Source organism: Grampus griseus (assembly GCF_964374135.1).
Source record: "Grampus griseus genome assembly, chromosome: 1".
NCBI lineage: Eukaryota > Metazoa > Chordata > Mammalia > Artiodactyla > Delphinidae > Grampus > Grampus griseus.
The window spans coordinates 84,734,605-84,751,298 of NC_139017.1; the positions used below are offsets into that span (position 1 = coordinate 84,734,605).

The following is a 16,694-nucleotide window of genomic DNA, read 5'->3' on the forward strand; positions in this document are numbered from 1 at the left end:
AAGCAGGTAGTGGAAAGAGCAAAGTACTGGGTTTTCAATTCAGGCCCTGTCACTTACTAAGGTCTCTACTACAAATCTGGTCTTCAACTACCTCACGTGCACACTGGGGATGATATAACACCTCACAGCACCCTTGTGCAAATTAGTAAGGGAATATGTGTGTGGAATCATTAACATGGTGCTTGGAATCCAAGTAGGCACTCTTGACTCCGAGTATCATTGACATTCTAGCAAAACAGATTCTAGAGCTCAAGACATCTCCTTAGGTTAGAGGCAAGTAAGTTCTTGTGAAAGAACAGGTATGGGCTATGAGGCACTATTTCTCGAAATGTGATCCTCAGACCACCTGCATCACCTGGCCCCTAGGCCCAATCCCCAGGAATCCTTATTTTTAGCAGGATTCCCTTAAGCACAATAAAGTTTAAGAATCACTACCCCAGTCTCCTTTCTCCTCCTTTACTTGCACCAATGAACTGGCCATTGATATGTGAGCAGATGGGTGGACAGGCTCTCAAGTTTTCTCAACTAGTTTTATATCAATTAAATTAAAATTACTCCTGTGGAACAAACAATGCTCATTGCCTACCTCTGATGCATTATGAAAACACAAACTATTTTGAAGCAGCATTTCTCAAAAGACATTTGAAGTTCTGTTTCAAGGGCTAAGCATCAGAAGCGCTCTTTATAAATCACACACACACACACACAAATTGACAAGGCAGCATTGCTGAAGTGAGGCTGTTATGAAAAAATGGATATACCCTGTGTTTGTTGAAATGATCATTAATTGGCTTAAATGCTGGGAACTTAGATATGTAAACATCCACACTGTTTGAACATCTTTTGTACATCAAAGGATTTTCAAGTGCTTTTGTCTGGCTACACTAGCATTTGCTAACAGTGTAGCAGCAACAGCACTGGACTAGGAGACAAGAGATGCATTAGTCATTTGTAAAATGAGAGGGCTGGACAAGATCAGGCGTTCTTAGAGCACATGATTCATGAATGGCGTCAGGGTCTCTGGACACCGTGAAGCCATCAACCAAATTTTGCACATAAGCATATACATTTTTCTGGGGACAGAGTCTAGCTGTTTTTAGATTCTCAAAAGGTCCAGAATCCCCAGATGGTTTAAAAATTACAGACTGGATTATTGTGAAGACTTCTCCCAGCTCTAAGATTCTAAGGAAAACCGATGTCCCAGCTCCTTTTGGGGTCTAACCTGGATGGGTCACTGACTTCGTTTGTTTTTTTAAAGCCAGGAGTGAGTGCTCCCTCTTCACCAATCTGCTCCTTCCCCAACAAAATCGGCCCTGTTGTGCAACATTCTTCATTTCGTACAAACAAGACGATTTTTTGCCCAGACAGTAGGATTTAACTTGTTTTAATGAAGTCTGCTATAAAAACAGGTGAAGACTTCTGCACGGTACATTTGGCTTTACACATGTTAAGGACTAGTTAATGCGTGTGCTATGCATTGCACAGCATTATAATCTGTTGACCAGTAACATAGCTTTTGCAACACGGGTTAAGACCAAAATTGTGAATCACAGAACTTTTACTTAGCACACACACAATCTACAGCAAACTTAAATACTAATCTATAATACCTAACTGGATTATTGGATCCATTGCAGTATTGTGCTTATTTATCTCAGAAGATAGGCAACTAGCAAAAATACACATTTCTTTTGCATTTCCCCACCCCCATATTACACTGTAAAAGAAATACATTATTCAGTGCACTTCCTAAGAAATAAACTTCCTTATTGTATCTCTCTCTATATATATCTATGCCAAAACAAAAGAAGAGCACAATGCAATTTGTAAGATTACCATTTAAAGCAAGAGGTAATAACACTCTGGGATTATAGCCCCCTCTTCTGCTTAGAAAGTTCAGCTATTTTATCATCCAGTTCATGTGACTATGCACGGGAATAAAACTTAATGCATGATTGCTCTGGGAAGTTTAAGATAACCCCTTTGTCATTTGGTAGACACGCTGAGGCATTAATAGTATTTGAACTTTTTGATGTATTGTCTTTAGTCAAACCATAAGCTGTGCAGACACCAATATACTCCATAGTCATTTATCTTGATTTCCATCACTTGCTTTTCCCCCATCAACTCATGTTGGATTAAGAGGAAATAGATTTAAATTATAGCAGGTCAGTGGCTGCTGGATAGATGTTGGCTAGAAAAATGTATGTGAGGACACCAAGGCCTCTTCATCCTTGTGGACACAAAATCATGTACCCACCATGTCTGAGCTGGGTTGCAGACAGTCTTGTTTGGAAGAGAAGAAGAGTCATTATACTCTGCGGAGTTTGTTGGCTGTGCTAGCCAACAGGTTGGAAAGTCTGGAGGCTTCTGTCCTCACAAACTTGCTGTGATGGAAATGACCGAAGTTTCTAGAATGAAAGAGGCTGCAGCTTGGCAGCTTGCAGGCTAAATCCAGCTGCAGAAGTGTTTAGCTAGCAGTATTTAAATATTTCTGGATCAGTTCTTGATATTTAAAAATGAGAATGTTTCTCATGAAAATTTGGATTTCATAAAAATTTTAGGAGCTGGTAACCCGGGTCTAGCATTCTTGCATGGCAACAAGCAGCTGAAACTGAACAGGGGATGCCCTTTGTAACGGGGCTTGGGCACTTCAGTTTGCTACAGCTCCCACTGCTCCCAGCTGTCACACATCACTTGAGTGACCGACCTGTTTCACTCGTTTGTATGACCAGTTGAGTTTTGTGACACTGGGTTGGTTTGGCCTTGTCTTCTTTTGATGCTGAAGACCTGATTTCATTTGAAATTTTCCCCTCCTGGTGGACAAGAGTCCTCCTGTGATTGACTGGGTCCCAGCTATAACTAGTTGTTTTGGTAGGTAATCTTAACATGCATTTCTACTCGTCCTTTATGCTATATTGCAAACTCCAAAGATACAATCACACTATTATTTATGTGTTTAAGTGTGTGTATGTTAAACACGTAAAAGGGGTGTTTATCTATACAGATGCATGTATACTTCCATTTAGGCAAAAGTTAATTTGGTTCCACAGATAGACACAGAGTGCTGGCAGCTTGGAGAAAAGTGTAACAGTTTGCTAAAACCTGTATAATTCTGACTTATAATATTACAAAGACAGTGAACTTTAAGTTATTGCTTTTTCATTACAGAATAAAGATCTCATTCTGTTGCAAAACTTTTATACAGAATGAGTAACCATTTCCTATTCAAGTAATAGCAATCGGAATCAGAAGTTCCTTACGCAACAGTAGATGCCTGAAGATATTTTTGAAGGATATGTGATTTCACTGTATTCAAAAACTTATGCAGGAAACTGGGAGCGATGTAATTTTTCAAAAGTACAAGAAAATCAGCACCCCAACTGCTTAATGTTCAGGAGGCTTGCTCAAGGGCTCTATAAAGCTCAGCTTTGTGGCGAGTTCACACCCACCTTTAGGATTCCCATTCTACTTATGCAGCCTTGTTTCTGAACACAAAGCTTGTATTAAAAAAGTAAAAGACGATTAAAAGCAGTGTTGGTTTTTAACATTCAGAATTCACAGAGGATCTCATTTTTTGCAGTTAAATGATCCATTTTGTGTTACTGCTGCAGAATCACATTCATATGGCAGTCTAATTTCAGGCACTTTTATAACATGTTCATCTGGAATAAAAAGTCTGCATGAGCCACTTCCACATAATTCATAATGAGTGTTGAGTGATTCTAGTCTCCAGATAGACAGGAAATCACCATCTGGTACTCAATTAGCTTTCTCCATCATAACACGATGGTGACTGCAAAGCTTAGACATCTTTGAGGTGCCCTTCTAGCTTTAGCACAAAGATGTGAATCATAAAAATCCAAACTACTTAGTTTCTACCTAAAAAATACAAAAAGGTGAAATACACTAAATGTATTATACAGATAGTTTCAGCTACTATCAAAATAAATAACATGATCTGACTCAATGGTTTGACTCTGAGCTCTTGGATGAAATCTGATGGAATGTCAAATGTGGAGACTCCCTCCTAGGGACTAGCTACTGGTAGGCAAAAGTATCTCAACGTCCTTGCCATTGGCTACGACAGCATTAGAAGAGCAGCTGCTGGCAAGGTCTTCTGTGGTGGTCAAAGAGGATGCCTGGGGATGAGGTTTGGTCAGTGGAGTGGCAGCAGATGGAGAAGGAGTGAGGCCAGGTTTCTTGGGTGGGATGGGTGGAGGGTTTCCTCTCTCAGCTCTGGGGACGGTAGGGGACTTGATCCCTGGAGACAGGGGGCTCAGAGGACTAGACACTTTCCCTGGAGTAGGTGAATGGCTGGTGTCACCTCTTGGGCTGGCAGTGTTGGCCAGATTTCGATAGTCTGTGCCAAAGGGAGAGCTGTTGGGAGACACGGGCTTGATTGGTCCTTGCTGGCTAGTGAATCTGGAGAGCACCTGGGTGACTGTGTTTCGGGCCAGCTGCTTGGCGGCAGAGTTGTCTATGAGGGTTGGGGATAGATCCCTGGATGGAGGGCTCTGTAGACCACTAGCTTGTTGGTCCTGATCTGCTTGGGACTGAAATTTGTGCCGAGCTGCATGGAACCGCTGGTTGATCCCTACTTGGTAGGATGACTGGTAGCCAGGGCTGCTAGCTGATGACCCCAATAAGCGCTTAGTTAGTACTGGTGAAGAGCAAGGAGAGGATGTGAGAGAGGAAGAGGCAGTGCTGCTGGGAGACAGTGAGCTCCCACTGGAAGGGAGGTGACCAGACGCTGGGACTGGAGTCTCTATTCCCACAGGACACCCACCATTCTCTACTGCTTTCTCTTGGGCCAATCCCACAGGCTTCTCTCGTGGAGGCGCTTGGTTTTCTACACTGCTGCCTGTTATCAGCTCCTTGGTAGTTTGCATGTCTGGGTCAAAATGTCCATTGGTTTTTGCATAAGAGTAAGCAGGAGTGGTGGGACCAGGCAGCCCTGTGGCTGTTACCTTGGCCGTGCTGCTCCCATGGGTTCTTTCTGCCTGAAAACTCTCCGTTTGGCAAAATACGGACACTAGCACACGTGGCTCAGTTGCTGTGCCTTTAGACAGGGTTACTGGTTTCTTCACTTGCGCGCTGGGGCTACTTTGCTGGTGCAAAGCCTCTAGGTCCTTCACTATCTTCTTCAAACTCTCCATCTCTTCTTTCAGAGTTCTGGTCCGGTTCTCTTCTCGGTTCAGCTTTGCTCTCAGTTGTTCCCTTTCAATGTCAAACTCAGACAACTGCTTCTCCACCTGGGCCTCCGTCTGCAAGCCCCGCTTCCTCTCAGCAGCCAGCTCTTCCTCCAGCTTGCTCACCCGGCTCTTCTCCTTCTCTAGTTTCAGGCTCAGCTCTCCCGCCTTCTGGCCCTCCTCGGCGGCCTTGTTGGTGGCCTTCTTGCACTCGCGCACCAGCATGGAGGAGAGCTGCTTGTGGCGGGAGCGTTCCTCTTCCAGCTGACTGGAGAGCTTCTTCTGCTCTTTTTCAAACTTTTTCACTTGGGACTTTTCAAATTCCAACTACAAAAGAATGCCACCACACATCTTGATTAGAGTAAGGAAACAAAGAGATACTGAAAAACTGTTATCAAGTAGAGTGCATCAAGCTAGCTGTTTTCTGGCACATGGGATTGCCATGTATGCCATGTGCTTACATCAAATATTTAAGTATCAGAACACCTAACATAAAAATGTACACACTACGACTTAATCTTTCTTTGATGATTTAGGAGGCACTTCTAGTTCTTATTGTCTCAGGGTTATTAGTGGGAATCTGAATCATCATTGTGTTTTATGTTATGGGAAGTTCAGGGGATCAGAGCCAATCGAAACAGCAGAAAGGCATATCAACCAGATGTTGTGCTGAATGCTGCTGAAAACTTCTAAAGCTTCCGTAATAATTCTCTCTGGTCTTAAAAACAAACAAACATTAAATAGTTGCATTTGAATCGTTCTTCTTATACAAATGCCATCTGCTTTAATCATCATCCCAACCCTATTTAAGGCACAGAGTGAGAGGGAAAGGGTCGAAGGAACCCTTTTAGTCAGTGTTTTTCAAACTCTGAGACTCATTCATGGACGGCAAAACCATTTAGTAAGCCGTGATCAGAAATAAAAGAAAATGAAATAGAAGTAAAAATATCAATGTGTATTATAAGCAGTAAGGGTTATGTATAATTTCATGAGATTTTTGTTTCAGGCATATGTATATATGTGTATATATACTGGGTTGTGATGTAAAATGTATTTCTTACTAGGAGTCCTAAGTCAAAAAAAGTTGGAGAGTTCAAAGTTAGTGTTCCCCAAAGTGTGTTCTATGGAATGACAGTCCCATAGTGAATGATCTATGTTAAAAGATTTTACGAAAACATAAATTTGCTAAACACAGAATACCCTATCTTGTTCTTGAAGACTCACAGCGTGCTTCTGCATACTAAAGGGTCTAACAAATTGGAGTTAGAAACCTCTTTAACTTTAATCCAGTAATTCCCAGACTTATTTGACCACAAAGCCCCCTTTTTTTTGAGCAACACCAATTTACACCCTGCAGAATAATCTTCAAGAAATGCTACTCTAGGCAAATGCTGCTCTGAGCCCCTCCACCTTAATTACCTGTTGAGTCAGCCGCTCTCTCTCCTTCTCCAGCATGTAGGTGACATCATCTCCTTCAGCTGTGTCCTGTGCATGCCTTTGCCTTTCTTCCTCAAGGTCTAGGATTACCTTTAAGGAATTAAAAAAAAAAAATCATTTTCAAATATCAAGGAGTCACACTTAGAATACAATTAAATACTAAGTGTCTTTCTAAGCACCCAAGATCATTCCATAGATAAATAAATAAGTAAATCCCAGTCAGGGCCATCAAGGAGCACACTGACTAGAAGGGTGAAAGATATGTAAGCTATGTGCTAGGAAACAATACAGTACATACTTATCCGAGGTAACATGAAGTGGCATGTAAATAGAAGAGAGCAACTCATTAGCTGTAGGGGCTGAGAAGGTTTCAGAGAATTAATACAAGTTTGGTGGGACTAGGGGACAGATGTAGGTGATGAAACAAGGCAGGACCACGGAAAGCTGAAAGCTGAGGCTCTCCCTTGATGTTCCAATCACTGGAGGTACCAGAGAGTGAAGCCTAAAATTAAACATTTCAAATAGGTGACACCCTAACTGTGCCTTGCTTAATTAATGTATGCATTTCGTGTACAGTAGATAAGAGGAGAAAAGACTCTCTTGACTTTATCCTGCATAGGAAAAGGCTCAATTATTGAGATCTTAAGTGGAGATTTTTCACAAGGCTTTTTTCTTTTTTTGCGGTACGCGGGCCTCTCACTGTTGTGGCCTCTCCCATCGCAGAGCACAGGCTCCGGACGCGTAGGCTCAGCGTCCATGGCTCACGGGCCCAGCCGCTCCGCGGCATGTGGGATCCTCCTGGACCGGGGCACAAATCCGTGTCCCCTGCATCGGCAGGCGGACTCTCAACCACCGCGCCACCAGGGAAGCCCCACAAGGCTTTTAAATTAACCTGCCTACCCCATTCCACTTATCCTTGTGTCAAGGGATTAAGCCCAATTTTAAGAATACAAATTTAAAGGGACATTTCCCCACATAATCCTGCCTACAACTGCATAATATTCCAATGGCTATGGATTTCTTCGTAGCTTCTGCTCATGCTTCAGAGGTGCCTTGGCCTAGACCTCCCTAGGCCAGAGCACTGTCATCCCAATGGCCATTTCCTATTGTTTCTCCTCACTAACAACTGTTATTAAAGGAGAGAGAAAACTTTCTGGGACTCCTTTTTAAATACAAAAATGAAAACATTTTGGTGTATTTCCTACTGGTTAAAAAAAGAGAAAACTTTGGCAACTGAATAGAAAGAACAGCTTTTGGCTAAAGGTGGTAGATCATCTCCTCTCCCTCCGGAGAGCCGTCTAAAATGATAGAAATGGGATGAAAAGAATAAAACCCCACAAAGTCAAAAAGAGAGACTTCGGCAGACGAGAAATTTTACTGCCATTCTGAAGAAAGCAAGTGTCTGGAGGAGTGGTAACTACTTTGGTACGGGGGAGGAAGCTGCTGTGCGCTGCAGGACCCCAAGGACATATGGAAGCTGCAGGTGGTAGATACTGCACCGGGGAGGTGAGGTGTAGGAGGGAAGACAAGGGCACTGGCTCCAAGTTCGTATTTTCAGAAGAGTTATTCGTCCCCGCAATCTGATTCCTGTACACAGAATGCTCAGCCAGGCATCTACTGCCCGGGAATACACCAGATGTTTATCCTCTAAAGAAACAGAATGTGACAGGCTCCAGATCTAGTAATAACAGATATGACAGAGAATGAGGGTGAGGAAAGGGTATTATGTTTGTTTTGGGAAGATGGCAGGGATGGAGAGAAGGGAGGTAGACACCGTGTAAGATAATGAAATCCACATCTATAATAAAAGAAAGTAAATATGTGTCTAAAATATGAATAGAAATATGGAAGTTAGCTGCCAAAATAAACAGTTAAAAGAAAAAAGAGGTTGTCTCTAATACTGAGGAGGAGAGAGAATGGGAAGGGGTGGACTAGGGAACCCTATTTTTCGTAATAAGCAGAGTAACCACATAATTGACTGTTCAAACCACTAACATGTCTGAGAGCCAAAGCGGGTATTGTTAACAACTATGCCAAGGCAACAGGCTTAAACTGGAATTCTCTCAGGCAAACTGGGACTATATGCACCCTAATTATAAGCCTCTAGTTTGATGTCTAACAAAGTCAGTGTTCTACTTTGATAAAACACTTAAGATCAGATAGGCAGCTGTTTTAAAATATTTAATAGTATCTTACACTGAAATACAGTGTTAGGGAATTCTGAATTTTTTAACTCTTCCTCTCCCCAATCACCTAGAACCATAAACTATCCCAACACTACACCTTCAATGGGCATGACAGCCAGCCAGCCCTTCAGTACAACTCAGTTACTTCATGTATGAAATAGAAAACAGGCCTGCCCATCAAACAAGGATGTTGTGAAGATTTTCTCATAATATTAAGTAAAAGCCCCCAAATTTAGGCAACTACCTCAGTCTCACTGACACCTTTTAAATTGGGGCATAAATGTCTTCAGATTACTTCAGTCTAGTCCAGAGGTTAAACTTTTCTGGGTCTTGGGGAACTCTGAGAATTCAAGTAAGGATATGGGGAAAAAATTCATTTTCTACAAAATGCATAAACTTTTGGCACTCTGTATATTTTCTGGGGGATCATGGAATATCTGAGACCCATTCGTGGTTAAGAACTCCCACTTTGGCCTTTTGTTTGGACTCTGTGAAGGGAAAGAAAAATCATGGGCAAGACCTAAGCCCTTAAGCACTTTGTCAGATGCATTTTAAGCAGATTGCTCTCTAAAGCAGGTAACCATAAAAGTAAACGAAGGTCCATCAAACTGCAGCTGCTAACCCAATTTTTTCAGAATAAAATGCTTCCTACTAAATGCACTGATGTCCCCCTTGTTGATATAAATCTAAACCAATAGTTCTTAAAAATGCAGACTCTAGCCAAGCATTTTTTCCAGGCCAAATCTGAGCCATAAATGATAAGTCGGGGAATGAAATCACAAGCACTAGAAGAATTCCAAGGAGATGAGGTAGAGGAAAGCACAGGTTTGCCTTCCTAACACACACACACACACACACACACACACACACACACACACACACACACACACACACACACACACACACACACACACACACACACACACACACACACACACACACACACACACACACACTTTCCTAACAGGGTAGAACAGCTTTAAGGTAAACAACCCTAGGGACTGTTTATGGTTTCATGAGAAGTAAAATGCAGTGAAACTCAAAACTAGAAATAAATGAAATAGTCTATTGGCTTGTATGTTTATGGTCAGGTAAATTCTCTAATTCTTTCTCTCTCTCTCTCTCTGATATAGCATTCCCCAAATACCTGTTAATCTTTCTATTTATCACTTAAGTAAGCAAATAGGGAACACTCCGTTCAGCTACAAGGCTTGGTCAAGCCCCAGTTTGTTGCCAAAGTTTGGATGACCAAGAGTTGAAAAAACATACCAAGTGTTTTGGAGTGTCATATCAAGAAGAAATGCCATCTGAAATAATGCGTCTGGCACACTGCCTAAATTTAACATTTGGAATAACCTGCGTTTTCTATCTCCTGGCTCTTAGGTAAGCTCAGGGGCTTTTTTACACCTGTGAGACCTCCCAGTTAAGTTACTGTGAGAGCGGGCAGCTGACGGGAAAGTGTCAGGCATTTCAGGAGTCTGCAGGCGCACGTCAGTGGTGAACCCACCTTGCGGTGCCTGCTCTCTGCGGCAGCCAGCTGCGACAGCATGCGCTCCTGCATGTTCTTGCACTGCTTCATCACCACCTTAAGAATCGAGAGCGGGTTTGTGCAGACTGGCTGCTTCTCGCCATCGTTCTTCTCCTTCAGTGTTTCAAAGTCTCTCTGGAGTGCCATTAAAGGATCACTGATGTTATATTTTCCATAGCGTTCTTCAATGAAAGTATCTCTGTGTTGGGCCTGGGAAAGAAAGGAAAATAAGCATTTTGCTTTCAAATACTGCTGAGTAGTTAGACATCAAAGGCAGTGGTGTGAGTATGAAGTAACCTTTTGACTACAAATCAGACAGGGTCATCTAAGTATAGACATAACATCAGAAAAGGGGCATAGCATATTAATGGGAACAAATACTTATGTAAAGCTAAGTACCAGTTAGACATTGATCTAAGTGTTTAGGTTCAGGTTATTTAAATTTTACAACCCTATAAGGTAGTGCTATCATCTCCATTTTGCAGATGAGAAAATTACTACGGAGAGGTCAAGTGACTTGTTTCAGGTTACTCATCTAGCAAGCTGTCAGAATTGGGATTTAAACCCAGGCAGCCTGGCTCTAGAGTCTGTGACCTTAACCACCACACTTACTGCCTCAGCTTATGAATGCTTCTATTACCAACAGGTATATCTCATCTTTTCTGTGTTATGGCATTTACATTTCTAAAATACGGTAAGCATAATACCTTTAAGAGTTTATATGTTTAGAGACCTAACCAGCTGGCTGTAGATAAGTAAAGGACGCTAAAGACATTTTTACATTATAATCGAGGACTGTTTGTGATTTGTCCACATAGAACTTCACTCAATTTTTGGCCGGTCAAGAGGGTGGAGGCACTCACCACTAGAGGTGCAGACAAAGTCCTTCTACCTGCTGCCAAATTCCACCCCCCTCTTCTAACCTCTGTTCAGCTGTCTTCCATCCTCCTTTCTGTCCCCTTCAGGGCTTGGTGAGCTTCGGGGATGAAAGGGAACTTGAGCAGGGAATGTGGGCTGGTGCTTGGAGTCTGGCCTGCGGCTTTGGGCCTGGGCGCCAAGTCAGGTCGAATGATCAGGAAAGGGAGTGAAAGGAGATTCTTAGGCTTCCCTCTTACGTCTTCTAGGAAAGACTTGAAGTACTATTTCATATAAGCATCATATATTACGTGCAGGTGAACAGAGTGAAATTAACAATTACTCTACTAAACAGACATTTAATTGTTTCCTGAGACATTTTACAAAAAAAAAAAATGAAGTGTTAATAGAGGGTTGTGGAAACTTTCTCAAAAATCATAGCAAAGTACTATATAATTTAAGCTTTCAAATGAAATCTAGTTATGAAAATTACTGTTATTTCTCAAGTTTTAAAAATTATTTCATCAGGAGATACCACCACCCACAAATGGGAACCCATTTGAAAAGAAAAATACACAATTCAGTGACCATGCTTAAAAAACAAAAACCCTCAAGAAAATAAAGCAAACATGGGGTTTCTCTGACATGTTTCAGTGCTGAAAATTTGATGCCTCCTTCCTCATTAAGAGACTGTCCAAGTTCAAGACTCAGGAATTAGCCTTGTGTTACAAATTTGTGTTGGTATCAGTTGGCAGATGTTCAAAGCAGAGTTAGAAGCCCTGGTGGTCTTACTTCTGGCTGGACTACAACTGTCTTAAGTGATGACATTATTGGAGTATTTGGATAACATTTGTATACTAAACATTTGAAGAGTGAAATTCATTTGTTCCTTTAAGTTACTGATTACCATCCCCTAACCTTATTACAAGTGTGCGTGTGTGTGTGTGGGTGTGCACATGTGAGCATGTGGATTGAAGGGGGGAGGGATTTGAAAGACAGAATCCTATTTTTTTTTAGGTCCAAATTAAAAGGAAATTTTCAGTAAAATTTCAAATTAATCTTGTCTATTTAGGATAGAGGAAGACAAGACCAATTCCAAAATTGGCTATTTTTATTAGTGTTTTTAAGAATCATGGCAAGAATAGACAAAAAAGCTAATTTTTAGTTACATATTTAAGAGCATTAATGTCAAAGAACATGGAACTCTTCAATGTTTTCTTTTCATTAAGAACATCTGTTTCTTTAAGTTCAGGTATAAAAACATGAGACTGATAACCCAGGATTCACTGAAAGTATCTATTTGTAGCTATTAATGTCCTAAGGCAAATCCTCCTTTAGAAAAACACAGACAAAGGAAGCAAGAGAAAAAAAAAAAAACTCTTTAAGAAGTTGAAATTCCACTCTTCTGTCACATCTTTTATTCATGATTACTGTTTCTGTATGATTAGCTATGGAAAAGAAACAATTATTGGTACTAAAATTGGTTTAGTAGGGCAAAAAGGAAAAAGTGAACCTGAGTATTTTTATGACCTTTCCTTTTCAGAACACCACGGAGAAAGTGGGATGGGAGAGCAGAGCTGGGAGTACAATTCATAATCTTGATGCTAAGAAGCTGCATCTGCTAAGAAGCTCGCTCTCTCAGGTTTCAGGATATAGTTAACTAATCCTTAAAAATATAACTTTTTAAATAAGACCCACACTGTTATTATCCTGTAGAATTAATAAGCATCACAGAGTTACAAGCAATGGATGAGGAGCTTCGTTGGTGAGGCCTCAGACTTCTCTGAGAATAGTTGTTAAGCTGTCTGTTTTCTCTTGAAGTATTTCACAGTAATTCTATAATCACTTGCATAGTAATTACAAGTTATACAAAATTGGTAGCTTCACACATAAATGAAAAGAATCTGCAGAATAATCTAAAAAAGGCTCCTTGTCACAAAACAATTATTTTAAGTACAATTTAAGTAAAATAAAACAATTATTTTAAGTATAAAATAATAGTTATGGGACCCGAATATGGGAAAAGTGAATTCTGTATTTATTATACCAAACACTGGATTGGAAAATGGGAGATGGAACATAGTATTTTCCATCCAACTTAATGCTTCAGTCAGGTGAACTGTACGTATTTACACACTTAACAGCACAAATAATAACAACAATAACTAAAAATAGATGTTAAGATTTGACAAATGAAAGAAGAGCTTTAGTGGAGGTGTGCATTGGTTATCTATTCCTGCATAACAAATTACTCCCCAATTTAAATGCTTAGTAAACATTTTTTATCTCATACAGTTTCTGAGGGTCAGGAATCTGGGAGGGGCTGAGGGCTGAGCTGGGTGCTTCTGGCTCAGTGTCTCATGAGGTTGCAGTCAAGCTGCTGGCCAAGGATGCAGCCATCTGAGGGCACGACTAGGGCTGGAGGATCCATTTCCAAGCTTAGTTGTTGGGCTAGGCCTTGGTTCCTTGCACGTACTGGCTTCCAACAGAGCAAGTGATGTGAGAGAGTGAGAGACACATCCAGATGGAAGTCCCACTGTCTTATAACCTAATCTCAGAAGTGACTTACCATCATTTCTGGTGTATTCTAGCAATCACACAGACCAACCCTGGTAAATGTGGGTGGATGGGGGACTACTTAAGGGTGTGAATATCAGGAGGGAGGACCACTGGGGGCCATCGTGGAGGCTGGTTATCAACGTGAATGACTGGACATGCTACCACTACCGTTTATGTTTCAGGTCAAAATTTAGAGGTTAAGTACCTGTACTAAAAACTATCAAGGCTGAGTTTTAATATTTTAATGAAATTCCAGCTATTTTATAAGAACTTTAAAATGATCTGGATTTCACTTTGGGGGAGAGGAGTTCAGGAGTACAGCTAAAATCAATCAATTTCTTGCAATTTCATTATTTTTACTTCAATGACAACATATATTTTAACTGAACAGAAATTCCTACATTGTCAGAAAACACAATGATCTTTATTTCAGACAACAGTAAAGTAACTGGCTGGTTAGACAGATTCAATGATAGAAGATATTACTATAGCAGACAAAACATACTAGTCATCTATTACTCATTTATTTTTACTGTTATAGGCTGAATGAAACACACCACTACTGAAAGCTTAAAATAAAACCACATAATATCCTTGGATATGCCATGTTTGCTCTCCAAAAATTTCAGCTTTGCTATGATAAACTACAAAAAGAAATATGAAGCAATCACCATCTCTCTATAATAAATAATATAATTATAATAAATAACATACACGTATATATCATATATACATAAATAATAGTTCAATAATATTATATGTAGATAATAGTATACATACATACATATATATATATATGTATATATATATATTTTTTGACTGCATTGGGTCTTCGTTGCTGTGTGCGGGCTTTCTGTAGTTGCAGCAAGCCAGGGCTACTCTTCATTGTGGTGCGCGGCCTTCTCATTGCAGTGGCTTCACTTGTTGCAGAGCACAGGCTCTGGCGCCCAGGCTTCAGTAGTTGTGGTGTGTGGGCTCAGCAGTTGTGGTGCACGGGCTTAGTTGCTCCACAGCACGTGGGATCTTCCTGGACCAGGGATCGAACCTGTGTCCCCTGCATTGGCAGGCGGATTCTTAACCACTGTGCCACCAGGGAAGTCCCGATAATGGTATAAATTATATATGTATTTCAATCTTAAAATAGGAAATCAATCTCTTTATTCTTTGGATGATAATCACCAACATGAAAAGTGGTTCCAAATGTAAAGGTGAAGAATTATGGCCCATTTAAATGGGGGCTTATATTTAAGTACAAGGTTTTATTTTCAAGACTCAGGCTGATACCAGAACTGTATTAGAATATGCAATTTTGCCATTTATTGCCAATTCTGAAGTGATACTTATAAAAGTAAACAGCAATATAAACATTATGCCTTTAAAAATATCTGAATACTTCTATGTCAGGGATCAGAAAGACAAAAAACGTGATTCCAAAATGGTTTTTATTAATGTTACCAAAAGCATGTTAAAAGGAATCCTTTTTACACACAATTTGAATCTATTAATCTTCAAATCATTTATACTCTGGAGCCCCTAATAAACTATAAATAGCTGCCTGAACAACTGGAAATAAAGCAACCGTTCTGGATAAAGATGATAATAACATTACAAGTATAACCTTTGTTCTGGAAGTTCCTTTTTACTTGCCGAAAGAAAACCAGATTTTACTGTTTGATAATATTGATAAAAGAGGATTTAGCCTCATTGGAATTCAACTAATTTCTGGAAAATGGCACAAAATTTATCATGGGAGGGCTTCCCTGGTGGCGCAGTGGTTGAGAGTCCGCCTGCCAATGCAGGGGACACAGGTTCGTGCCCTGGTCCGGGAAGATCCCACATGCCGCAGAGTGGCTAGGCCCGTGAGCCATGGCCGCTGAGCCTGCGCGTCGGGAGCCTGTGCTCTGCAACGGGAGAGGCCACAACAGTGAGAGGCCCACGTACCGCAAAAAAAAAAAAAAAAAAAAAAAAAAAATATATATATATATATATATATATATATATATATATCATGGGAGCAAAAAGAGAAAATTTTCATCATTTAAAAAATATGTCTAATATATTATTGAAAACCAAGTGCTCCTTCTACTTAACCATAAATGCTGTATTCTCAGATCTGGTCTTTTCTATATGTTTATTTTCTTTAATACGTTTGGGCCCTAGAGTCTAACAGAACTGGGATTATATCCTGTCGCTACTATTTTCTGTATTACCTTTAGTAACAACCTTAACTTCTCTGTGCCTCAGATTCCTCATCTGTAGAATGACAGTAACAATCTACCTATAGGTTTGTTATAAAAATTAAATGAGTAATGTAAAATGCTTCCTATAGTACCTGACACAAAGTAAGTACTATAAATATGAATTATTTTTTTCAATAACCGAATTTAGAATATAGATTTTCCTGTTTTAGAGCCAATGACTTAAACTCAACCCCACAGACTTAAAATTCTGTAAAATTGGATCAGGCTAGTAAATCTCCATTAAAAGCAAAACGAAATTCACCAATCCCAGATAACTCAGAAGTAACACATCACTAAAAATGTATCAGGAACCTGGATAACCAATAACATTCTATTTCTTAGCAATCAATCCTGAACTGGCATGTGACATATTATATAATGTGGTCAATTGATATTTATCTCTTGCATTGTTATTAAACACTTCTCACTCTTCTGTCTTTTCTTTCAACCTACTTAGATTGCAAGTGATCTGAAGGAAAAAGCACTTAATACATCTTTCTTCTTCCTACATCCTATATTTTGCCTTAAGCCCAAGACATGTAACATATTTTCCAGCCTCTTTCCTGATGTCTTAGCCTCTCCTTAGTCTCATCATTTTAGTGAGGTCAATATTTTATTTTGCTGTTAGTGAAATCTAGGATTTACTTAGTATAATCACTTAAGGTAATATCGATATATATATTTAGCAAACTGACTT

The 16,694-nt window shown here is 40.1% G+C and overlaps 2 protein-coding genes across 3 annotated transcripts in view; one reads left to right on the forward strand and one right to left on the reverse strand.

The window, feature by feature from the left end:
* Nucleotides 1-16,694, forward strand: part of ST7L (suppression of tumorigenicity 7 like) — a gene marked incomplete at its 3' end in the record, with an annotated part of 150,993 nt that overhangs the window by 133,520 nt on the left and 779 nt on the right. The gene's annotated exons all lie outside the window — the stretch shown is intronic.
* CTTNBP2NL (CTTNBP2 N-terminal like) overlaps nt 1,375-16,694 on the reverse strand; it is a 66,569-nt gene continuing 51,249 nt past the window's right edge. For both annotated transcript variants that reach the window (XM_082648110.1, XM_082648111.1), the window contains 3 exons: nt 10,323-10,553; nt 6,612-6,719; nt 1,375-5,519 (listed from right to left, as the gene is read on the reverse strand). In XM_082648110.1, coding sequence (XP_082504236.1) covers nt 4,038-5,519; nt 6,612-6,719; nt 10,323-10,553 — 1,821 coding nt within the window. In that variant the 3' untranslated portion in view covers nt 1,375-4,037. The remainder of the gene's footprint in view (nt 5,520-6,611; nt 6,720-10,322; nt 10,554-16,694) is intronic.